Here is a 25755-nt window from a genome sequence, read left to right on the forward strand (position 1 = left end):
AGTTCCAGAAAAACATCTATTTCTGCTTTATTGACTATGCCAAAGCCTTTGACTGTGTGGATCACAATAAACTGTGGAAAATTCTGAAAGAGATGGGACCACCTGATCTGCCTCTTGAGAAATTTGTATGCAGGTCAGGAAGCAACAGTTAGAACTGGACATTGAACAACAGACTGGTTCCAAATAGGAAAAGGAGTATGTCAAGGCTGTATATTGTCACCCTGTTTATTTAACTTCTATGCAGAGTACATCATGAGAAACGCTGGACTGGAAGAAACACAAGCTGGAATCAAGATTGCCTGGAGAAATATCAGTAACCTCAGATATGCAGATGACACCACCCTTATGGCAGAAAGTGAAGAGGAACTCAAAAGCCTCTTGATGAAAGTGAAAGTGGAGAGTGAAAAAGTTGGCTTCAAGCTCAACATTCAGAAAACGAAGATCATGGCATCCAGTCCCATCACTTCATGGGAAATAGATGGGGAAACAGTGTCAGACTTTATTTTTCTGGGCTCCAAAATCACTGCAGATGGTGACTGCAGCCATGAAATTAAAGACGCTTACTCCTTGGAAGGAAGGTTATGACCAACCTAGATAGCATATTGAAAAGCAGAGACATTACTTTGCCAACAAAGGTCCGTCTAGTCAAGGCTATGGTTTTTCCTGTGGTCATGTATGGATGTGAGAGTTGGACTGTGAAGAAGGCTGAGCACCGAAGAATTGATGCTTTTGAACTGTGGTGTTCAGAAGACTCTTGAGAGTCCCTTGGACTGCAAGGAGATCCAACCAGTCCATTCTGAAGGAGATCAGCCCTGGGATTTCTTTGGAAGGAATGATGCTAAAGCTGAAACTCCAGTACTTTGGCCACCTCATGCCAAGAGTTGACTCATTGGAAAAGACTGTGATGCTGGGAGGGATAGGGGGCAGGAAGAGAAGGGGACGACAGAGGATGAGATGGCTGGATGGCATCACTGACTCGATGGACATGAGTCTGGGTGAACTCCAGGAGTTTGTGATGGACAGGGAGGCCTGGTGTGCTGCGATTCATGGGGTCGCAAAGAGTCGGACACGACTGAGTGACTGATCTGATCTGAAGCAAATGTATTGTTTTTGGCTATTTATCTTCCCCTAAAACTACATCTCAAGTCTTTACACAATTCATGACAAGTGTTAACTAATCAATTATTAAAAACAGAAATATTTCAGCATGTTACTCTCAGGATAAATACCTATAAGCTGTCTGTTGAAAATCTTTCACATGTACAAATAATCTCTTAATTTATATCACCCTACTGTTTTACAAAGCAGTACATTTATGCACACTTTCATTCCTAAAACAAGATATGAATCCTATTGGTCATAATTTATCATCTTCTTCCAATAAGTTCATATTAATAATTTTTAAAAAGCCTTTTATCTAAAGGAAGTAAATCTGATCTAAAACATAGGTATTTTATATTAATAAATTTGAGGTGACTCATGAATATTTAGAACTAAATAAGTCCACCTGTTCTTTGCTCCTAACATTTGAGTTCCATGTGCCAGGATAGCAAAATGAGTCCTTCCTTCTTTTTCTTTTTTTATTGTGTCAGCTGACAGCTGTAAGCAATGGATCTGATCCAACCAACGAAAACTAGATTGCTCTCCCAACCCAACCTGCACCTAAAGCTTGTGTGTCCTGGAACAAAATGTGATTTTATATGGGGAAAAAATAGAGTGATTTTTTTATTTACTCTCCAGGAGGTGTTTGGTTACCAGACCCAGAAGCTACGCAGAGTTCTCTTCCTTGTGACATCCGTGCTGACCTGTGGGGTCCTTCCCCTGTTATTCTACTGGAAGCCCCAGTGGAGGGTATGGGCCTACTGTATCCCATGCTCCCTGCAAGAAGCAGACACTGTTTTGCTAAGGACAACGGTGCGTGCCCTTCTGTGTTGCATCGAGTGCACAAGCTGTGATGATCAGCATTCCAGAGCAGATCCTCCTCTGTTTAAGAGTTTCCCTGCCCCCAGATACAATATGACAGAACTATCTCTGCCATCTATATTTTGATCCAGGAATGTAGGACTTTTCCTCCACATCTGCCTGGAGAAATTTCTATCATGTCAGGCTAATTGTAAGTGCTCTTAGCCATAACATGAACAATGGCTGTCAGTGTTATAACTCTTAAACATATACAAGGGAATTACTGTTCAGTTTTTCAAAAACATGTGTTTTGAGGGATATTATACATTTTAAACACCTAGATGTCATTGTAGGATAGCTGGAGACTATTTCCTGATATGAACTTTCTTGCAAAGTGTATCTTTTTCTTTTTTCCCTAGCACAGTGGTCCTCAAATTTTAGTGCAATTCAGAATTACCTGGAGGACTCTTTAAAACATGGACTGTTAGCCTCCCAATAATATCTGACCCAGCAAGTTTGGGGTGAGACTAAGACTCTTACATGTCTAGCAAGTTACAAGGTAATGCAAATGCTTTTATCAGTAGCCCAAACTTTGGCAACCACTGGTCTAGGACTTGGCAGGTATTTGGTTGACTGAGTGCTTTATGGAATAACGCTTCAGAATTTCATGGGCTGAATTGTCTTCTCTAGGATGAATTTCAAAGATATATGAGGAAGAAGGTAATCTGTCTCTACTTATCTACATTGAAGATTCCTATAAGTAAGAACACAGAAGAACCCCTAGTGGCTGACTGCCACTCAGTCATAAACAAAGCTGTATTGAAGCCAGAATTAAAAGTAAGTGATCTGACTTTAAGAGTACAATGTTACAGCATGTTTTCTTTGCAAGAGAACAATGTATTTATTGGATGAAAGTTCTGAAAATCACACTGCTGGGCTGGAAATTATAGCTCTATGTCAAGAAAAGTGAGAGCTGTTTGAGGACCTGGACTAACCAACCCTCACCTTCCTTGATGGGCTTTACTTTGTGAATGACATCTGTTCTATCAGGGCTTCTCTGGTAGCTGAGTTGATAAAGAATCTGCCTGCAATGTGGAAGACCTGGGTTTGATCCCTGGGTTGGGAAGTTCACAAACAGACACAACTGAGTGGTTTTACTTTCTTTTCACTTTTCTTTTCTATCACATTTGTACTTGCAGTTCCGATGTATCCAAGTACAGAAAATCAGGTATGTTTGGAACAACTTGGAGAAGAAGTTTCAGAAAGTTGGGTAAGTCTGACTTTTTTCCTCAGCATTCATCAGAATATAAGGGAAGAACCCTGATTTGTTGAGTACCATGAACTGAAGTACGGTTCTTGTCCTGACCACATCCTAGGTTGCTGGAAGATAGCAACAGCTGCTATGACATCCATCACACGTTTGGACTGGGTCTTACCACTGAAGAACAAGAGATCAGGTAGGGTTTGGGGTACTCCAGAGAAAATTTTGCTAGCATAAATGGAAATGTTGCATGGCTTAGGATGAGTGAATTGTTGGCATAAGGCTACATCAACTTCACATAACCCCAGTTCATTGACTGGCATCAGAGTGTTCTAAATTATTCTCATCGTAGGCACACTTATTAAAAAGGGAAGACTAAAAGAACAATGCAATCAAATAACATTTGATCTTTTCTCTCAGGATTATAGAACAGTATTCTCTGTGTTGTCTCTTTTCTTTCCTCAAAAACACTTGAGTCATTTCATAAACATCAGCATCTTAATCTTCCAGGTCCTCTGAGAGACAGAAAGACAATACAATGATTGCATTTTACTAGGAGAACTGGCCCTGGAGATGAGGATTTTGTTTGCTCAGTTAATTATGTCATTCACTACTATTATTTACAGAATCTAGAACAGTGCCTGATTCATGGTAGAAGCTCAATAGACTTGTGTGGAAGGAATGAATAAATAAATGCATTCATTGATCTGTGAACTAAACTCCTCTAATATGCCAGGCATTTTGCAAGGCACTAGGGATCTAAGGATAAATAAGACTTAGTCATGGTCCAAGAGACATCAACTGACTGGTGGGAAAGAGAGACAAAGAGTAGAGGTACAGTTATGAGAATGAGATCTATAAAGGCGCATAGGTTAGGAAATGATAGGATAATAGTACAGGAAATGCTTAGGCTTCTCATCAACTCACAGTGACCTAGAGTCCCTGCTTCACTCATCTGTAATTTAAAACGGTGAATCCTGGTGACTCTGAAAGAACACCACTGCAAGTTTTCCCAAGAATCTTAATAATCCCCTATAGTTCTTGCCCAGTTTTAGGGATGAGAAGAAGAATTTGCCTGATCTTCTTCACACTTGGTCAGAAACACAAATTCTCAAGTGAAGGAGCAATTCAGTCCTTAAAATATAGGTTCTTGGGTTCTTCTCCATAATTCTGATTTAGTAAGTAGAAGCTAGGGTGGTGGTGAGAGAAAAACAAGATTTTTAGCAAGCATCTCCATGATTTGTATTTGCACCAAGCCTGTGAGTGATTGATCTAGTATTGTTTTCAAGTTTTCCCTCTGTTTGAACGCTATGAAAAATGAACTGGGCATCTAGATTCTGACAATATTCCAAAATGGCTTAGAAACAGGGTACATTATATAAGATTTCAGATACAATGCTTTAATACTGAAGTACAAAAAGTTTGCAAAGTCATTAAAAACACATTGCTTTCCTAGCACTAAGCACAAGACATTTAAAGGACTGATCTATTTAGGAAATCTAGTTGATGAATATAGATATACTCTGCCTAAGAAACGTTTCCCCAGATTTTCCATCCTTGTAGCTACCTCACGTTTATTTATCAGGTGCCAAGCTTTAATAAACATCATACATAATTAAATTTAAATTTGGTCCACACAATAAAGAACTTAACAATCTAATAAGCAAGATAAAGTATATGGTTTCCCAAATATGAAGAATAGAGGAGATAATCTACTTAGAAATATATAGTCATATTTTATTTTGTGAGTTTTTCCATTTGGAGAGTAAAGAGAGAAAGTAAAATATGGAGCATTCCTCACCCATCCATAAATTTCCCCTTTTATTTTTTTAATGTAAGACTAAACACTTTTTCCAAAAATTAAATATGATGGATTGGTTGGTTGAGTGATAGCTTAACAGTTACCTCAATGAATTTGAGCTTGCTTGCATGAGAAGCAAGGACCCAATATAAGAAATAAAGAAAGAGGGATACACAAAAATTTCTGTCATGAAAAATCATCAAAAAATACAACCTCTTTCACTCTTCCTAGCAACCAGGAAAAGAGAGAAAATGCAAAGATGAACATAGTTCTCACTTTTCAGTAGCAAAAAGCAAATGAAGACATCAGGAGTGACACATTTACCCTGGAGAGAAACTATCAGAGGTTTCTCTGAGTCTCTTACATAATAGGTGGATCCTTTACCACCTGAGCCACCAGGGAAGCCATCAAGAGGAAAGCAGGAAAATTATTCGAGAAGGTTCCCTGTTCTCACCTTCACTCATCCAGGAACTGAACACAACTTGCCATCTTAGTGACTGTCCTAGACAGGTATACAGACACTTGGAGTAATTCTCTTACCTCATGGACACAGGTGAAAAAACACACCTACCTCATCCCCCATCCATCCAAGCTGTCTTCGTATTAGAACAGTTTTTTTTCAGTTGAGTGACACTTTATCTCCTCACTCAGCCCTCCCTGTCCCTGCCTCCTCTGTTTAGCCTCCTGAAAACATAAGAACTTTCCGACAGAAGAGATCCAGGTGCCTCCTAACTGGGGGTTAGCTCCAGACCAATCACCTTGTTGGTATCCCAGAACTCTGGAAGGAAAAAAACAAAAAAGCTTTGATGGATAGGCTTTACCAATTTCTATAATAGGGATACCCCAACCATGGCTGATTCCAGTGTGACATCACTGAATGTGGAGCTGTGGAGTGGCATTCACAAGTGGCTTGGTGATTCTGTAGGACCAAACTTAATTCTCAACACTTGTTACACCACTGAGAAAAAAGCCATGCTTGTTAGTACCAGAGGAAAGAAATCTGAGTGGGCAGCAGCAAAAGGATGGGTTTGCCTTCAGTGCTCAGCTCCAAGCTGATAGAAGCTTTTCCCAGAGAATAGAGAGAAAAAAAATAAGCAAGGGGAAGGCAGGGGAGAGAGAGATCTGGGCTGCTATGAAATCTGACCTTTTTACTCCTCAGGTCTTGTGGGAAGCCAAAGTCATAAAAGAAATCATAGCTATATACCACGACCTTTCATCTCTTGGAAATTTCCATCTTTAGAAATACAACTCAAGTGTAGACACTTGTCCATCAGATCAGTCTTTGGAAAAGAACAAGGAAGAATTGGTCAGAGTGGAGGAGACAGGCTTCACTCATTGTTCTGGAAGCCAATAAGATTGTCTCAGATCTTAGCATTAGATTAGAAGTCAATAACATTCTTAAAAATATAACCCGTGTTTCTATGGTTCTGGGTCCACTGAAAGTATAAAGTCACTTAATTCCAATGCTTTGATTCAGAGCAAAGCATTATGAAAGCACAAGTAAGCCTAAGACCCGAGTCTCCCTGGCGAGATGGCTCCTGGGATTTCTCCACCCCCACCTCCATTTAGATGCCCTCATGGTCCTCTGTGTTCTGGATCTGCATGCCTGGGAATGCTCTGTGCACGTCCCCACAAAAGCTGATGAGCAGCACCTCAATTAGCTCACATACAGGGCATGAAACTCTGCAAGAACTTGATTTTCCCTGAGGTTATCTGGAAACGTGCTTTAGGAAATGGAAGAAAGGAACAGGTCACAGATGAAGACTAGTGTGAAAAAATAAAATGACTTTTGTCATTGGTAAAACGAATGTTCTCTGTATAAATTATAAAGTATAGAAGCAGGCTATGGACTGCTAAAATAGGGAATTTCTTCCCCTGAAAGCAATTTCTCAAAACATGCTAATCTTACTTTTATTATTATTTTAAAATGAGAGGGCTCAAAGACTAACATGCCTGTTATACTCTATGACATACCCAAATGCCAGCAATTGGATGCCATTTCTCTGCATCTGTGAATTTCTCAGATCTCCTTTTCTTCTCAGGTCTCCATTAGGAGAGCGAGGGATTAACTAGCAGAATCACCTGGGAACTTTTATTCAAACACTAATAAAGCTGCTCCCTAAAATCCCAAATTTCATGGAAACGGGTCATGCCAGAATCCCCTGGCTTAGTATTAACTGTTTGGAAAACCTCAGACCTCCCTCCCTGCCAAGGATGCTATTGATGGCTTATCAGAATGGAAGCAGTGTGATTATATGAAGTTTGAAAATGCTCACCAGTGATGCTGACATGGTCCTCCTGCCTCTTTGAGGACTCTCAGCCTAGTCTTCACCATACAGAGCCTAAAGGGCCCAGCAGACAACATATTCTCAACATAATTGTTATTTGGTGAATAAATTGACAAATGAATGAATGAACAAATAATCATATTGAAAAGAGATATAGACCATTGCCAAAGAAAATATTCCTAGTCATTCATGCTTGATTTTTAAGAAATAAATAACTTTCAGCACATTTACTAATATCTCATGGTTGCAAGAAATCTCAGTGCTTCTTCAAGCATAACCCATAGCCAGTGCAGAAATGCCTTCGTAACTTCCCTGTTAAGAAACCCTTCAATCTCTTTTGAAGAGAGATCTTCTACATCCAAAGTAATTATTCCCCTAATGAATGGTTCTGAATATTAGGCAAGTCTACTTAATTTCATTTAAACTATTGGGTTTCGTGAGGCCACCTGGAATTGTTCTAGGGCTTCCTTTCCCCGCCAGCTCATCAGATGTTTAAAGTCAGGGAATGTCATCTCCTTTGTTCCTTGGAACTTTGCTAATGTGACCCAGCTCAAACCTCGTATTTCTTCTTCTGGTTTTCAACCAATGGTCAATATCCCTGAAAATTCTATGTGGTTCATGCTAAGATTGAGATGAGTACATGATCTCTAACCACACAATACTTTTTGGCAAGAGAGAGTGGAAAAGGTGAAACATCAAGGGGCATGCCAGTTTGTGATTCAAACATGGTTGTTGTCTGACAACATAAACGTTGAGAATCATGTTTTATTTGGCAGACATTCTGAGGACTTTAAGCCAGTGAGACAGGACTCTCAGATCACTCTGAGGGACTGCTTCAAAGAGGCAAGGGGGTTGAGGAGCCAGGGCATATAGGGATTTTTGCAACAAAGACCAGGCAGTCAGAATTTCAGATTACTGTTAATTGAGGAAAACCGGAGGTCTCAAGTTTAAGAATGTAGCACTTTTCTATGTATGGGAAGATGCAAGAATCTGGGCTCACTGAAATGATTGCTTTGGTATGAACATCAGCTATCTGGAGCTAGTATCCTGTGTTTTACCATCCTGTGTCTCCTCAGCGTGCACCATCTGAGGCTGCAGCGGTTGTCGGCTGACAAGGTGTGCTAAGTCATTTCAGTTGTGTGCGACTCTCTGCGACTCTCTGGACTGTAGCCCTCTAGATGGTGGGCATCCAGTTTCTATCCTGAGTTCCCTCAGGATGAAACTTCAAGGCGGCTGTGGCAATGTGATGGTCAAATAGCTACAACGTCTTTTATTTACTGACATGACAGGCAATATTTTTTATTCACGTTTTCCAGATGTCCCCTAAAGAGGATCATCACAGGCCAGTATGAACCTACTGGATCTCAGTTCTCATAAGGGCTGGGCACGTCTCCCTTAATGGTAACATTAGAAACCGTCTCACCCAACAAAGAAAAAGGTCATAGGGCACTTGGCTTGCTTCTTTCTAAACTGACTTCCACAGCCTGTGTGCTGTTCTCTAAACTGGGTTTACAGTCTTGTTAGGGGAGACAGTATTCTAGTCATGGTTCATGAAGGTCCTCATTAATTCCAATATTTAGGGAACATTCTTTGTGACAGACACTGTGCCCCTAGATGTCAGAAAAATAGAGCTGAGAAAGCTCCCTCTCTGCCATTAAAGAGAGCCTAGGAAATTCAAGGTAAAAGACATGTAACTATATGTTACAATTCAGAGAGGTTACTAAGAAATGAAGGGGACTAAGAAATTGGGGACAAGAAAAATAATTAATTAATACAGGAATGGAGACTCTGTCAAATATAGGTGTTACTTATTAAGGACTTGTCATGTTCTAGGTGGGTTTTCCAGGTGGTGCGGTGGTGAAGAATCCACCCACCAATGTAGGAGATGCAAGAGACACAGGTTTGATCCCTGGGTGGGGAAGATCCCCTGGAGGAAGAAATTGCAACCCAATCCAGTATTCTTTGCCTGGACAATTTCATGGACAGAGGAGCCTGGCAGGCTATAGTCCATGGGGTAGCAAAGAGTCAAACACGACTGAGCATGGCACTGTTTTAGGCACTTGTGTTAAATGCTTATTTATTTATATCTTTTGCTACTAATAGCAATTTTATTAGGCAGGTATTAGCAACCCATTTTCTAGGTAAGAGAACCAAGGCTCACACTTCACTCATCCATTCACTCATTTAACAAATCATTCCTCAGTACATTCTATGAATTAGGCCCTGCTTTAGGCATTCAGAATATACCAGTGACCTCTAGATGCTTATATAATAGTGGAAGATAGTCTGTTGTTTGCATGCCGATTAACATGCAAAAGATAAGGTATAACTTCAGATTATCAAACAGTCTATAAAGAAGAATGAGTTAGGTTAAGGAGATAAAGATGATCTGATTTGGTGGTCAGGGTAGCTATTTTAAATCGAATTGGAGAAAAGCCTCCAATAAGAAGATGCCATTTAAGCAGAGGCCTGAATAAAATGAGGGCATGAGCCATGCAAAGATGTGGGGGAAACTGGTTCCAGGTAGAAGGAGCAACAAGTACATAGGCTTAGCATTACCCAAGTCTGTTGAATCTCAAATTTCTTAATCCTGAAACCACAGAATACATTTCAGAGCTTGGTGGAGTTCAACCTCCTTATGTCTTGGCTCAGAAAGAATTCAGTGAGAGGCAAGGTGGTAGATAAGCGTGAGTTATTAGTATAGGACACTTGTGAAGGCTACAGTTGGACAGGCCAGAGGACTCTACAGAAGAACTTAGTGGGCTACATTTTTTATAATCAAAGGGAAAGTGGGGAGGGGGAGAAGACTACCTTCTTCCTCATCCTTGAGTAGACATCAGGCTTTCATCATCAGCTTCTCCTCTAAATCAGGTGGGGGAGTCTTCTTGTCCCTCCACAGTCAAACCCAGATGGTCATGGAGCTATTCAAATCAGTAGAAAGGTGGTGGTGGTGGTGGTTCAGTCGCTAAGTTGTGTCCTACTCTTGCGGCCCCATGGACTGTAGCCTGCCAGGCTCCTCTGTCCATGGGATTCTCCAGGCAAGAATACTGGAGTGGGTTGCCATTTCCTTCTCCAAGGGATCTTCCCAACCCAGGAATCAAACCCAGGTCTCCTGCACTGCAGGCAGATGCTTTACCAACTGAGCCATGAGGGAAGCCTAGAAAAGTGCTAACATATGCTAAAATATGGTAAATTATCTCAGGTTTCAGTGTAAAGATGTTCTTGTACTTTAGAATGTCATTTCCTCATATATATATATGGGATCATTAACTTACTTACCTCAACCAGCAAGATGCAGGTGCCATTGACTTGTATAGTTTTGTTATTAAGCAAGCCTGCTATATTTACAATGTCTAGATTGTTTTCTCAAGTGATATTAACTTACAGTTGTCTCCTAAAGCCCCCTAAATTTCCCTCTCTATCTATAATCCTCTAGTGGGATTTCTAAACTAACTGTTTGGTTATCCTACTCTTTCTGTATCACCACCAAGCTCTATTCAGATTTAGCTCTCAAAGGCTAAGCAGACCTTAACAAAGTGAAGGATGTGGGGAGGGTATTCCAAGGAGAGAGAGAGGAAAACCAAGTTTAGGATTCTGAGAAGTTCTGAATACTTGCCAACAACAGGTTATTTTGATGGCTTTTGGAAAAGGATTTTAACCACTAAAGTGGCTTGAGTTATGGTCCTTTCTCAATGTGAGACTTAGGGACTTCTGAAGTCCCTTACAGTAGTACATGCTATCTGACTTCACTGTTTCTCAACACCTCTGAACCATGGTGTTTTCACACAGGGAGTCAGAAGACCTTGGTTTGAGTCCTTGCAATCCCTTGCAAGTGATAATTGCATTTGGACTAGCATGCACATTACCAACCTATTCTAAAAAACGTAAGATTGAACAAGTAGACAAAGAGGATGAAGTTATTGAAAAGAAGGCCAAAAAGGCCAAGGTTAAAATTAAAGTTGAAGAAGAAGTAGTAGAAGATGTAGAAGACACAGAAGAAGAAGGAGTACAAGTTGTAGAAGAACAGGAAACATCTGTGAAGAAGAAGAAGAAAAAGGACAAGAAGGAACACGTTAAGGAAGAACCACTTTCTGAAGAAGAGCCATGCACCAGCACAGCAGTTGCTAGTCCAGAGAAAAAGAAGAAAAAGAAAAAAAAGAAAGTTAATGAGGACTAATGGAAGGAACCATTCTTTCAAAGAGTTCATAATTGAATCACCTGGATACATCATGCTTATGATTCAGTCAGAAATATACCCAAGATACTCTGTAAAATAATTGATGGGAGGTTGGATGAGAAAGAAAGATTAATCGTTAATAGCATTTCATACCTATTTGTGTCTTGACATACTTCAACTATGTTAATTTTATTATGTCATCATTTCTTAGGATATTTGTTATACAAATAAAAATATTTTCTTCGTAAAAAAAAAAAAATTGCATTTGGACTAGCATGGCTTAGAAGTCAGACAACCATGGACTCAGCTCTCTGTCATAGACCAAAGGTCCATCAGGCAGATTTTCACATCCATCTTTACTGAGGGAGAGAGTAAAGTGGAGTCAAAGAGACCATGGTGGGAAGCCTGGCTCTGCTGCTTTCTCACTCTGAGACTCTGGGAAAGTTACTTAGTTTCTCTGAACTTCAGTTTTCTTTATAATAATGATGGTAATGTAAAATCTCACAGGGAAAATGTATATGAATGGTTAAATGCAGTTTCTGACACTGTCATCTCTGCTTAAAAGTTACATTGTCATGATTAATATTAGGTATGTGCATCTTTGTCAAAATATCCACATTGAAGAGTTCTTTCCATTGGCAAAGTGAGAATATCAGTTCTTTCTTTTGTTTTTAAAATTGTGTTTAATTTAACTTTTATTTTATATTGGAGTGCAGTTGATTTACAATGTTATGTTAGTTTCAGGTATTTACAGCAAATTGATTCAGTTATATATGTACATATATTCATTCTTTTTCAGATTCTTTTCCCAGATAGGTTATTACAGAATATTAGTAGAGCTTTCGGTGCTACATAGTAGGTCCTTGTTGATTTCTTATTTTATATATTTTATATATAGTAATATGTTTATGTTAATCCCAATCTCCTAATTTATCCCCCCTTAGGGCTTCTTATTGTAATGTACATGTGTGTGGATTTACAAAGTGTTAGCCATGAAAGCCATATACCATCTTCCAGTTCATTGGTTCATTCCTTCATGTAGTCATTGAGTTCAAAAACTAAAGACCTGTCTAGGTGCTAGAGATACCAAGGTAAGACAGATATGATCTCCAACATCAAGGGCAATCTAGAATTCCTGGGAATTCTAGGAACACTGTCATATCTGTTTCTTTTTAGCTGCTCTTAGAATATAATCAATTAAAGAAAAAAGAGCTCAAAATGCCTTTCTAATTTCATTTTGATTCATGAATTATACTGTACTTCAGGTATGTTTAACAGAAAAACAACTTGTCCACCATGTGCTTTCATTTACAAATATAGTAGTATTTTGAGATTGGCATATTAATTTTTAACTGAAAGCACAAAGTCCCTTGAGGGTAGAGAAGGGACTTCTGCTTAGTGTCGCCTGTACTCACTTATTGATAAGCATGTTGCTGCTGATGCTGCTGCTAAGTCTCTTCAGTCTCTTCCGACTCTGTGCGACCCCATAGACGGCAGCCCACCAGGCTTCCCCGTCCCTGGGATTCTCCAGGCAAGAACACTGGAGTGGGTTGCCACTTCCTTCTCCAATGCATGAAAGTGAAAAGTCAAAGTCAAGTCGTTTGGTTGTGTCCGACTCCTAGCAACCTCATGGACTGCAGCCCACCAGGCTCCTCCGTCCATGGGATTCTCCAGGCAAGAGTACTGGAGTTGGGGTGCCATTGCCTTCTCCGATAAGCATGTTGGTGTGACACTAATAGATGATCAATCTCCTACAGAAGATTAGTATGCGGGCCAAATGCCATTGAGGTTGAAATCCAACCCATATGGAAGCTGCTTGTTAAACAGGTAACTGTTTTCATTTGTTTTTAAAAATAAAATACTGTTTTTTCCTTTTGCATTTCTAGCACTCAGGGATATCTTAAAAACATGGATACTTTGACAAGGACAAAAATCTGTATTTTGTGCAACTTTCTTTGGTTATTCCCATTGACTTTAGTTTCTACTTTTCCTGTCTATTAAGGCTTTCTTTTTTATTATTATTTCAACAAATATATATTTTTCATTCCAGGATTTATAACTGGTCCTTTTCAATAATCACTTGTTCTAAATTCAAATCTGCTTTAAAAAATTCCTTCCCAGTGTGAGGGACAGATTTTCATTTCATAATCTCCTCTTTGTTTTCTTCATTTTTTTGATGATGGCTGTAGTGGGGAGGGGGAAGGATTGTTATCATTTCATGATCTCTTTGAGGATTTAAAAAGTATTATTTGATCTTTTTTTGTATTATTCTATCACTCTATTATATCCATTCTCTTGATAGTGACTTCTTCCTTTTTTAGTGTTTCTGTTTGTTTTAGGATGTTTTCTCTGTATGCTGTGGGGTTTATCTATTTATTTTAGTAGGCTCAGCTTGGGTGGGACCTTCCTTCCTCCGTGCATCCCTCACTCTGTGCTCACTTTCCTTCTTTGGGTCGTACTGGTCACCACGGGTCCCAGGTTCAGAACTGGAGCCTGTATTGAAGGTTTGTGCTCTGTCCATCATGGATCTGTTGGATGCAGGCCCTGACTCAGCTTGGTGCTTGGCCAAAGTCACAGCTGAACCACAAACTTGTCTCTCCTATTCCACCCTCTGCTGCTGGTGAACCCTGGCTGCTTGTGACTTTTCTCAGCCTCTGCTCTGGGGCAGGACAAGTCCAGGGGCTATTGCTGTTATCTTTAGCAAGCCTGGTTATGTCGCCTGCCATTTGTGGGATACTTATTCCCCATAAAATTGAGCTCCTAGCCATTGATCTCCTGTCTTTGTGTAAAACCTAACAGACTGATCAACCTGTCTCTGCTCAGTGCTACATGTTTCCAGTCTATTTCTAATCCACAAAGATGGCCATTTGGGTTTTTACATGGCCATTTTTTAAAAATAATTTTTTATTAGACTTTTTTGTTTAGAACAGTCTTCGGCCCACAGAAAAATTGATCAGAAGGTACTGAGGTTTCCTCTGTAACCCATGCCTCCACATAAGCACAATCTCTCCTATTATTAAAAAGCAGATTGCTTTTAAAACTTCTTATTCAAGTACATTTTCAAATTACCAAAGACTCTTTCAAATGTCTATTTAGTCTACTTTGAAAAGAGTGCTAATATTTCCTGACACTTGCTTATTAGGTCTTTAGTAGAAAAAATAACAAGAAAATCTATGTCTTTACATTTGATTTCAAAAGAATATTGAATAAGAGAACTAAATTAATTAGAATGGTTTTGTTTCTTCTACAAGAAGTATTTCACCAATTTTCTACTGAGTTTATACAAACTCAAAATCATATTACTAGAAATGCATAATTTATAATTAAAGCATTTCATGCCAAACAGACAGAAGAGCTATAATTTGTAAGAAAAGCATGTTGCAATGGAAATAATAAAAAAGTTAAGGAACACAAGCTTTCTTAACTGATGAAATACGGCCAAGGGTTTCAGAAACTTTTAAGTTATATCCTATTAACTTATGAACCAGATGTCGGTTTATTTTTAGGATTAAGGTAGAAATTTATTTAATATATTAGAAAATTATAGAAGATAGAGGTAAGAAAGAACAGCACTGATTTTAAGTAATGTTTCATCTAATTCATAATAATTATAAAGAGCACTTTACCAAGAAAAAGAAAAATCTTTGCCCTGATCAGAAGGGGTGCTTAATTCAAGCTAAGTGTGTAGGTCATGTGACCTTCTCTAGCTCCCTGGGGTTTGCCTTCTCTGCTATTATTATTAATAGTAAAGTCAGCAGGACTTAAATGGGGACAATTGAGGGAAGAAAAAAGCCCAAGATAGTATTAAGAGACCAAAAATACCTGCTTGGAACTGGTGATACATTCTGCACATAATTCTCACTGCAACTTTGAATAAGACTTTTCTCTTTGCTGAGTAAGACTATCCCTCCTTGTTTAAGAGAAGGTCCATGCTCTCAGAGGATCTTGCTAAGACCTGTGACATGAGAGTATTATTTTTAAATGAATTATTTGGATAAAAGTGAAATCCTTCATTTTCATTGCACAACTTGACTACATCAAGCATGTGATTACATGAAAAAGAAACTTGCAATACACTGTTCAAAATTAAAGTTTGTTCTTAAAAGAGTCTGAATCATGTTTCTCCTCCAATGTGGGTACATCTGTTTTAAAAGGTAAACTATTAGATTTTGTTATTGGTCAAATATTTTTGAAAGTTCAAAATAAATAAGAAGGATCAATTTGTGAGCATGGTTCTGAACGCCTAAAATAAATTCGCTTCTACCATATCACATTCTATAAGCTTGACATCGCCTCTACTGAAATTAATGGAGCTCTAAGTGAATTCTATTGTTGTATGTTGCAAAAAGGAAAGAAAAAAATCCTATAAAGAAATGACATCATCTAGACTGCCACTAAGGTCCATGCAGGTGACCCAGAATCTCTTTTCGTACCTGCAGGTTTTAAATCCATTCTACGTGTTTCAAGCCTTTACCCTCACTTTGTGGCTGTCTCAAGGTTACATCGAATACTCAGTGGCCATCATCATCTTGTCTGTTCTCTCCATTGTCTTAAGTGTGTATGATTTGCGACAGGTAAGAACAGAAATCATAGTTGGATTCTATTTAGCTCAGGCTGCACGAGAAGCCAAACATGCGGTTCCACTGAGAGCAAAGAGTTGCTTCGTTAAACATAAGTCATAACAAAGCAAAAAGCAAGGGCTTACTAAACCTTGGATCTGAGAAGGAGGGTTTCAGGAATGTCAGATAGATTTAAACATCTTCGCAAACTCTGATTATTGACTGAAGGCTGCATTGAGTAACTATGTTTAGAAGGGCTCTGAGGCTGTGTCTGAGTCTGATAGAAAAATGATGGATTAATGATGACAGTATAGTACCTTTCTGTCATCTTCCATCATTGTTCATCTTATAGCCAATTAAAATCTTCCTTTTAAAGAAAATCAGTCTTATAAATGATATAATAGCGTATTCTGAAGTGGATGGCTTCCCTGGTGGTTCAGACGGTAAAGAATTCATCTGGAGTGAATTGAGACTTGGGTTCAATAGCTGGGTCAAGAAGACGCCCTGGAGAAGGGAATGGCTATCCACTCCAGTATTCTTGCCTGTAGAATTCCACGGACAGAAGAGCCTGGTGGGCTACAGTCCCTGGGATCGCAAAGAGTCAGACAAGGCCGAGTGACTAATGCTTTCTGAAGTGGAATCTAGCTGAATATTACTTATAAATCCACAGCCCCTCTAAGTCTCTGTTCCCCACTACACCTTTCTAGAAAATGTTCTGCTACTTTGCTCAAGATTCATCAGGCTAAATTATGAGGCAATTTCTAAGTGTGTCTCAATGTATTTGTTGTATATTTTTGGAAACTTGATCGTGAAATTGACTTTTTAGACAGGGGAAACAGTGATACTTGTATCTGTCAACTGTCGAACTTTTAAAATCACCTGGTCTCAAACTTCATCCGTCATCTGGAAAAGAGGAAGCTAAGATACAGGGGGTTGGTTCGTGTCACAAAGTGGTTTTGTGACAGAATCAGGGCTTCTGGTTCCCTATAAATGAAATTCTATTACATGTGTGGTATTTCTTTAGCAGAAGATCCTTTCCAAAGTAGCACATTGCTGGGGAAGAAAAGTCAGACCTACGAGTGAGAGGAGAGATGCCTTCTAGCTGTCAGGAGTCTGGGCACATGTCAGTAAAGCAGACCTGGAGGCTTTAAACAAGTCCAATCGAAAGACATTTTTATTCTTACTCTGTTTCAATCACTCAGCAAATATGAGGTCTAAGCTTGGTTTTCTATCAGGTTTTGGATTCTACAAATTTTGAGTTATGAAGTGTTTGATGAGAAATGAAAGAAAGGCAATATATTTAAAGAGTTAGAAAGCAGGACTTAAAAATGAAAAGTTAAATGAATGGAGACACTTTGAGCTAGAGAGTGAAGACTAGAGGGCTTTCTTTAGTTTATGGTTTTTTGTTTGTTTTTGCTATTTTAAAAATGAGTGGCCTAGTGTGTTTCTTCATGAACTAATTTAGAATCACAAAAGCCACACAAATATTAATAATGACCAGTAAGTAACCTGCCTTTCATGGTGACAATTTCTTTGTGTCTGGCTGCCAAGTCTAGGGGAAGAGTGACTGTCCTTCTGGTGAACTCTCAGCATGTGAACAAAAGTAGGAAAATAGACACCAGGACAATAAACGATCTGCCAGATTCTGTTCAGCCACAGTAGGAAACAAATTATAGTTGTTTTACTTTTGTCATTTGATAGAGGCGTGTAATGTGAAGCCCCAAATCAAATTTCTAGCTCCTGGGTTTTGAGAAATCTTTGTTTTAATAGAATGGATAATTTGATACCTGCAAGCCACTCATGTGCTTTCTGGCTGATGTCAAACATCAGTGAATGCAGTTCCTCTTCCATGTGCTTCCTTCTGTTGGGAAGACACATACTCAACATATACCTGAGTATATCATCACTGACCATCTCAGGGTTCTAGGAAAAATACAGAAAGATCTGAGGACTTTGGCAGGGAGATCTTTTCAAGTTAAAATCTTCCGTCCCCATACATACTAATCCTATATGTATTACTTGACACAATTTGTTACTGGACACTTTAGTAGTCAGTCTGCTTTTCTGTGAGATGTGTGTGTGAGTGTGTGTGTGTGTTCACTGTTATAGTTCAGTTCTGTTCAGTTGCTAAGTCATATCCAACTCTTTGTGACCCCATGGAGTGCAGCACACAGGCTTCCCTGTCCATCACCAACTCCTGGAACTTGCTCAAACCTATGTCCATCAAGTCAGTGATCATGTATATAGTAGAGAAAATTAAATGAAACAATGCATTTGAAATGCATGTGTTCCTAGTCCATAGCAGGCACTCATCAAATGTTACTTTTTGTTACCACTGATATAGTTGTTACGGTTTGTACCCTTATTCTTGGAGTGGAGAAGCTAGACTATGGAAAGATGGGAGGCAGCCTAGAGAGGGAAGACAGGAGTTCTAACTTGAACAAGGAAAACCCCGGGATGAGCTTCTACCCACTACTGATTCATCCACTGTGACTCTGGGAACTCTTTCTCCTCTCTGGACTCACTTTCCTCAGCTGTAGATAGTGGAGGTTAAACTGTTTTTTTTAGGTCCCACCTTTTTAGGATTCTATCATTTTGCCAGGGCTACCAGCAAGGCACGAACAAGAGCCCTTGAAAACTTTAAACATTAATTAAGAAATTGGCTGGCCACGGGGAATGTGGGGGCATGTGCTGTAGACTGGAGTAAATTTCTATAGGACCCTATTAGTTTTAGACTGATTAATCACATAAACTACTCTGTCAGGAGTGGACAAATAATAGAAGACCATTTTAATTCCCTTCATCACAAAAGGAGTATAATTATAAATACACACCAGTAGCTCATGGCAGATAGATGGGGCAACAATGGAAACAGTGGCAGACTTTATTTTCTTGGGGTCCAAAATTACTGCAGATGGTGACTGCAGCCATGAAATTAAAAGACACTCCTCGGAAGGAAAGTTATGACCAACCTAGACATATTTAATATCTGCATATTAAAAAGCAGAGATATTACTTTGCCAACAAAGGTCCATCTAGTTAAAGCTTTGGTTTTTCCAGTCGTCATGTACGGATGTGAGAGTTTGGACTACAAAGAAAGCTGAGTGCTGAAGAATTGATGCTTTTGAACTGTGGTGTTGGAGAAGACTCTTGCGAGTCCCTTGGACTGTAAGGAGATCCAACTAGTCCATCCTAAAGGAAATCAATCTTGAATATTCATTGGAAGGACTGATGCTGAAGCTGAAATTCCAATACTTTGGCCACCTGATGCAAAGAACTGATTGATTTGAAAAGACTCTGATGCTGGGAAAGATTGAAGGCAGGAGGAGAAGGGGACGACGGAGGATGAGATGGTTGGATGGCATCACTGACTTGATGGACATGACTTTGAGGAAACTCTGGGAGTTGCTGATGGACAGGGAAGCCTGGCGTGCTGCAGTCCACGGGGTTGCAAAGAGTCGGACACAACTGAGCAGCTGAAATGAATTGAACTGAGCTCATGGAACCCAAGGACGTAAAGCGTAGATGGACTTCACCAGGGGGCTGAGCTGAGGAACCTGGGTTCCTCCTCCCAGCCTCCTATTCTATGGCAAATATGCAATGAAGCAAACATATTTTGGAGAAAATGCTGCACCCTCACTCCTTTTTTTCTGAAAACTAGGTGTACCTAGAGCTCTGGAAGCCCACAGATGGTTTGTTCCATGTGGCTTTCTCCCTCCACTGGCACAACTAGTTGGAAAGGGGGCATCTGATCTGGTGGAAGCTGACTGGAATCCTTCTGCCTGGAATCCTGGAATAAAAGCTTGAAGCTGCTGGCCATATTCTGTTAGGAAAGTGATCTATGATGTATAGTTAGGAGCAGGGTGGCAACCCTCTATCCCTGCATATGGACAAGCAGAGAAACACACACACACACGCACACACACACACACACTTCCTCAGAAAAAGTAGGGAAAAGAGTGAACAAAATACACAGTGAGACATAGAGGTAAGCAATAATCAGTCCAACAGAGAGAGTAACCTGTTTCTCACAGCGTTTCCCTGCACCTAGTCTGGAAACTCCCTTGGGAGACTTGGCTGTGCTTCCCACCTTAGGTTCATAGGACATTTCTGCATCTTCATAAACTCTCAACTTCTGCTGAAACCAGCCTGACAAGTTTCTGTTCAGTTCAGTTCAGTCGCTTGACTTTCTCTAGTTGCTGCGAACAGGGGCTACTCTTCCTTGCAATGCATGGACTTCTCAATCTTCTCCTGTTGCAGAGCAAAAGCTGTAGGCACTTGGACTCAGTAGTTGTGGCACATGGATTTAGTTCCTCCAAGGCATGTGAAATCTTTCTGGACCAGGGATTGAACTGATGTCCCCTGCATTGGCAAGCAGATTCTTATCCACTGTACCACCAGAGAAGTTCCTTGATGAATTTCTTAATTTGTTTTTAATCAAAACAGAATTGTCCTATATGAATTAAACTGGAACTGGCGTTTTTCACTTTACAATTTATACAATGGCCATCCACTATAACAAATAATTTTAAATTATGTCTAAAAATAATGATGTGATATTCCATGGCCTACCATCATTTATTCAACTGTTTTCCTCTTTATGGAAAATAAGGGGTTTCTTCTCTACAACACATATATTGAATTAAAACTAACTACAACATCCACTGGATCATAGAAAAAGCAAGAGAGTTCCAGAAAAACATCTATTTCTGCTTTATTGCCTATGCCAAAGCCTTTGACTGTGTGGATCACAATAAACTGTGGAAAATTCTGAAAGAGATGGGAATACCAGCCCACCTGACCTGCCTCTTGAGAAACCTATATGCAGGTCAGGAAGCAACAGTTAGAACTGGACATGGAACACCATACTGGTTCCAAATAGGAAAAGGAGTATGTCAAAGCTGTATATCGTTGAAGATATACAACAAGGAAGAGTTGACTCATTGGAAAAGACTCTGATGCTGGGAGGGATAGGGGGCAGGAGCAGAAGGGGACGACAGAGGATGAGATGGCTGGATGGCATCACTGACTCTATGGACGTGAGTCTGAGTGAACTCTGGGAGTTGGTGATGGACAGGGAGGCCTGGCGTGCTGCGATTCATGGGGTCGCGGAGAGTCGGACACGAATGAGCGACTGAACAATATAGTGTATCCTTACATATTAGTGTTTGTGTCTCTTTTTTCAGCAAAACAAGATATGTATATTTTGGACGTTAATAAATACTGTAGTATTATTTTCCCTAAATGGAATAATTCAGTCTCTTACTGGCAACATATGAGAATATCTATTTTCCCAGATCCTGACCAGCATTAGGTGTTATACCTTGGTATTTAAAATTTTCCATCTAATACATTTTTGAAAATTCTGTCTCATTGATGTTTTAATTTACACTTCCCTGATTACTACTGAGATTAGACACACTTTCCTTTGTGTAAAAGAGATTTGCACTTTTATTTACTGTCTTTTTTATATCCATTATATATGTGAAAAAGTTCTGTTTTTTAAATCTTCTTTATCTTGACCTTGACTTTTGCTAGATTTAAAAAATATGTCTATTTAAATATGTTTCCTTTTCTTTATGGTTTCTGGGTTTTTGTCTTAAAAGTCTCCTCTTTTTTTTGTTATAAAACTCTCCTTTTCCAAAATTAGGTATTTTAATTTTTTCTATTTGTCATTTTCTTAATATTTACTTTAAAATTATTCATAGAATTTAAATATTCAGATCCTACAACTTAAAAATCCCTGAATGCCTCCCTTTACTCCAAACAGTAGCATGGGAATTTCAGACTTGATGGCAATTTTGCAAAAGGCTTCTTTGAAATGAGGACACTAAACCCATTAGCAGTTAGCATTTTTTAATAAAAGCTTATCTGACCCAACCTGCAAGGCCTCTTGTAACACTATACAAAAAGGGCCAGTTTCCTGCAACTATCTCTTTGTAGTTTAAATCACAAGTCCTCAGCAATTAATAATAATTAATTGCTATATTATTAATTAAATAGTCCTCAGCTAATCCATTTAGTGCTTTACAATTTGCAGTGGAATTTGATATTTATAATGAAGGTGCTTGTATGAGGCTTGGCAAACTGTGAAATGATACACAAATTACAGGGAGGGATAGGAGCAATCAGGGAGGTAAAGTGATTTAATCACATTCACCCAAGGAAGGGTGGCTATAGACCTTCATCCCAGGTTTCCTGACTCTGAGTCACTTTCCCCTTGAGCAAAATCTCCAAGTAACTTGTGAGTTTCCTGTGGCAGTAAATGATAATTTTGATAATTTATAACAAAGAGCAGATTTGGGCAGGAGAGCTGGGAAAAAGGGAAGAAAAATCATCTACTTACTGCCATTTCTAAATTATGCTAAACAAATACATGCTTTTGAAAACTGCAAAGGAGAAGAATGTTGTCAGAAGTGGAATAAGATATCCCCCTGCACCCACTCTAGCCACTGACAATGTCGCACAGAGAGAGGTTACCTTGCCTAGGCCAAGAAACGCCCCAGTGCAACATGGTCCCTTTGTACCACTTTTGACGCAGATATGAGCACAAACCTTGGCATCCATTTGCATTTCCATTGAACTGTACTGCACGCTCCACTGCTGGCTCCACGGTGGCCGCTGTCAATAGCATGGACATAGCTGGCCCATAGTTCTCTGCCTCAATCAGGACTGAGCTGGGCTCAGGAGACACCTGAGTTAATGCCCTCATTATTCATCTCTGGAGGAAATCCAGCCACCACAAACACAAGGACACATAGCAACAGACGCCGAATAATAACAATATGCAAATTCATTTTGGAAGGGAATCCTGGTCTCACTGAACAGGAACTGGAGAAACCAGAGGGGACCTAATGAAAATCAGGCAGTGAGCTTGGAAATCATGGCAAGCATCACAGTGCTGGCTTTCTCCTAGCTGGTTGGTTGTCATAGAAACCCATTTGTGTAGTGTTTCTGAGTACATTAGCTCAAAGAGGATGCTTATATTATTTTACTGCAGAATGTTGGGCGAAGTAGAATTATTCAGCTGAGTTAAATAAATATTTGCTAAGGGCCTACTATGTGAAGGCCACAGGGGATACATAGATGAATATGTAGTCCCATCTTTGAACCTCCTGACTTGGAGTAGAGAACTGACAAGAAAACAGATAGCTCTAGTGGAATGGGATCTATGCACTAACACAGGAGGAAACACAGAGAGTGGGACAATTAATTCTTCCTGCGAGTGTTAAGGACTTATGGATTGGAGATATTTCAACAGGGCTTTATGTATAGGAATAGAAAGAGTTGGCTAGTAGAAAATGGGGGTGAACATCCTAGGGAATAGCTCAAGCAAAGACAGGAAAGCTTGGCAGGTTATGCAAGATGCTGAGTTTGATAAACAAATTCAGCTTTATGCCTTCATAAGTTTGCAGAATTATAGTCAAGTATTATTGACCCAGGCTTCACCACTTCCAAATGTGTTACCATCCTCTTAAGCAAAGTTGAAATTGACATTAACTAAAGGAGTTTGCTATGCAAGAAAACAAAGGAATTTGTAAGGAAGGATGTTTCTCTTCTCTTTAGGACAAAAGCTGCTTTCAAGCACTTTCAGAGACCATTTTCACCCACAGAAAAGGCTTTAGTCAGACAAACCTTTTTGTTGTTGTTAGTTTTCATATTTAATAAGTCAGTGATTATGGGCAAGTTACTTTAACATTTTTAAGCCCCTGTTTTTTGTTTTATTGTTTTTGTTTTTAGTTATATGTACACTGGAAGTAATAGCATTTTCATCATAGGATTATTTTGAGGATTAAAAAAAATCAAGCAACATATTCCAAGTGCCTAAAATAACACCTGGCACTTGGTGATTGAATAAAGTTTTAAACTATTTAAAAACAATAATTTGAGTCATTTGCTATGCTATGAATATTTCTCCTATGAAGCCTTGGAAATCTGAATGAATCTTTGATATGCAAAATAAATCAGTATCATGTTTTTGTAGAGCTTGAAGGGAACCTGAAAATGATCCAATTCATTGTTGTCTGTTGACAAAGGAAACAGCTTATATGGTGAAATGTGTTATTATATAGGGGTACCTGACTGGTTGGTGGGTAAGCCTCAACCCACTCAGGAATCCTGACTGAATCTAGCGGTCTTGCTACCAAACCACGTTCTCATTGTCATCCATAATTAACTGAATGCGCCAACAGGCAAGCCTCAGGAAGTCACCTTAGGCCAACGAATGTGTGCCCAACAGTAATATCACTTCTTCCACTCAATTGGCCCAAATGACTGAAGTTTAGTTTTTGAAGCAAAACTGAAATAAATAATAAATTGTTCTACATAAATATTAACACCAAACTTACCAAACTTATTATGTTCTCTCAAGAGGAAAGTTGCATAATTGTGTGTAATTCTTGTCTAAGCCTGATGACATTTATAACATTAAACATTATCAACACAACAGACAAAAATAATTTAATATCTAAAGAGAAGTTTTATTATATCTGAAGTATGGTAAGCTGTTGCTGCTGCTGCTAAGTTGCTTCAGTCGTGTCCGACTCTGTGCGACCCCATAGACGGAAGCCCACCAGGCTTCCCCATCCCTGGGATTCTCCAGGCAAGAACACTGGAGTGGGTTGCCATTTCCTTCTCCAATGCATGAAAGTGAAAAGGGAAAGTGAAGTCGCTCAGTCGTGTCCGACTCTTCGAGACCCCATGGACTGCAGCCTACCGGGCTCCTCCATCCATGGGATTTTCCAGGCAAGAGTACTGGAGTGGGGTGCCATTGCCTTCTCCAATGGTAAGCTGTATGGTAAGCTAAATTACGGTGTTTAAGTACTGTTGACAGTATTTAGACCTCTTCTATTTAGAGGTATCTGATCTCTGTTCGTTTCCAGGCAAACCATTCAATATCACAGTAATCCAAGTCTATGCCCCAACCAGTAACGCTGAAGAAGCTGAAGTTGAAAGGTTCTATGAAGACCTACAAGACCTTTTAGAACACCCCAAAAAGATGTCCTTTTCATTATAGGGGACTGGAATGCAAAAGTAGGAAGTCAAGAAACACCTGGAGTAACAGACAAATTTGGTCTTGGAATACAGAATGAAGCAGGGCAAAGACTAATAGCGTTTTGCCAAGAAAATCCACTGGTCATAGCAAACACCCTCTTCCAACAACACAAGAGAAGACTCTACACATGGACATCACCAGATGGTCAACACCGAAATCAGATTGATTACATTCTTTGCAGCCAAAGATGGAGAAGCTCTATACAGTCAGCAAAAACAAGACCAGGAGCTGATTGTGGCTCAGACCATGAACTCCTTATTGCCAAATTCAGACTGAAATTGAAGAAAGTAGGGAAAACCACTAGACCATTCAGGTATGACCTAAATCAAATCCCTTATGATTATACAGTGGAAGTGAGAAATAGATTTAAGGGCCTAGATCTGATAGATAGAGTGCCTGATGAACTATGGAATGAGGTTCGTGACATTGTACAGGAGACAGGGATCAAGACCATCCCCATGGAAAAGAAATGCAAAAAAGCAAAATGGCTGTCTGGGGAGGCCTTACAAATAGCTGTGAAAAGAAGAGAAGCAAAAAGCAAAGGAGAAAAGGAAAGATATAAACATCTGAATGCAGAGTTCCAAAGAATAGCAAGAAGAGATAAGAAAGCCTTCTTCAGTGATCAATGCAAAGAAATAGAGGAAAACAACAGAATGGGAAAGACTAGGGATCCCTTCAAGAAAATCAGAGGTACCAAAGGAACATTTCATGC

General features: G+C 39.5%; 1 protein-coding gene across 3 annotated transcripts in view; it reads left to right on the forward strand.

The window, feature by feature from the left end:
- The window catches only part of ATP13A5 (ATPase 13A5), a 121747-nt gene that overhangs the window by 25437 nt on the left and 70555 nt on the right, over nt 1-25755 (forward strand). For all 3 annotated transcript variants that reach the window (XM_019957963.2, XM_019957951.2, XM_019957957.2), the window contains exons 2-7: nt 1741-1914; nt 2593-2739; nt 3102-3172; nt 3279-3359; nt 13187-13256; nt 15869-16003. In XM_019957963.2, the coding sequence (XP_019813522.2) occupies nt 1741-1914; nt 2593-2739; nt 3102-3172; nt 3279-3359; nt 13187-13256; nt 15869-16003 (678 nt within the window). The remainder of the gene's footprint in view (nt 1-1740; nt 1915-2592; nt 2740-3101; nt 3173-3278; nt 3360-13186; nt 13257-15868; nt 16004-25755) is intronic.

This window comes from Bos indicus, chromosome 1 (assembly GCF_029378745.1).
Source record: "Bos indicus isolate NIAB-ARS_2022 breed Sahiwal x Tharparkar chromosome 1, NIAB-ARS_B.indTharparkar_mat_pri_1.0, whole genome shotgun sequence".
In the NCBI taxonomy this organism is placed as follows: domain Eukaryota; kingdom Metazoa; phylum Chordata; class Mammalia; order Artiodactyla; family Bovidae; genus Bos; species Bos indicus.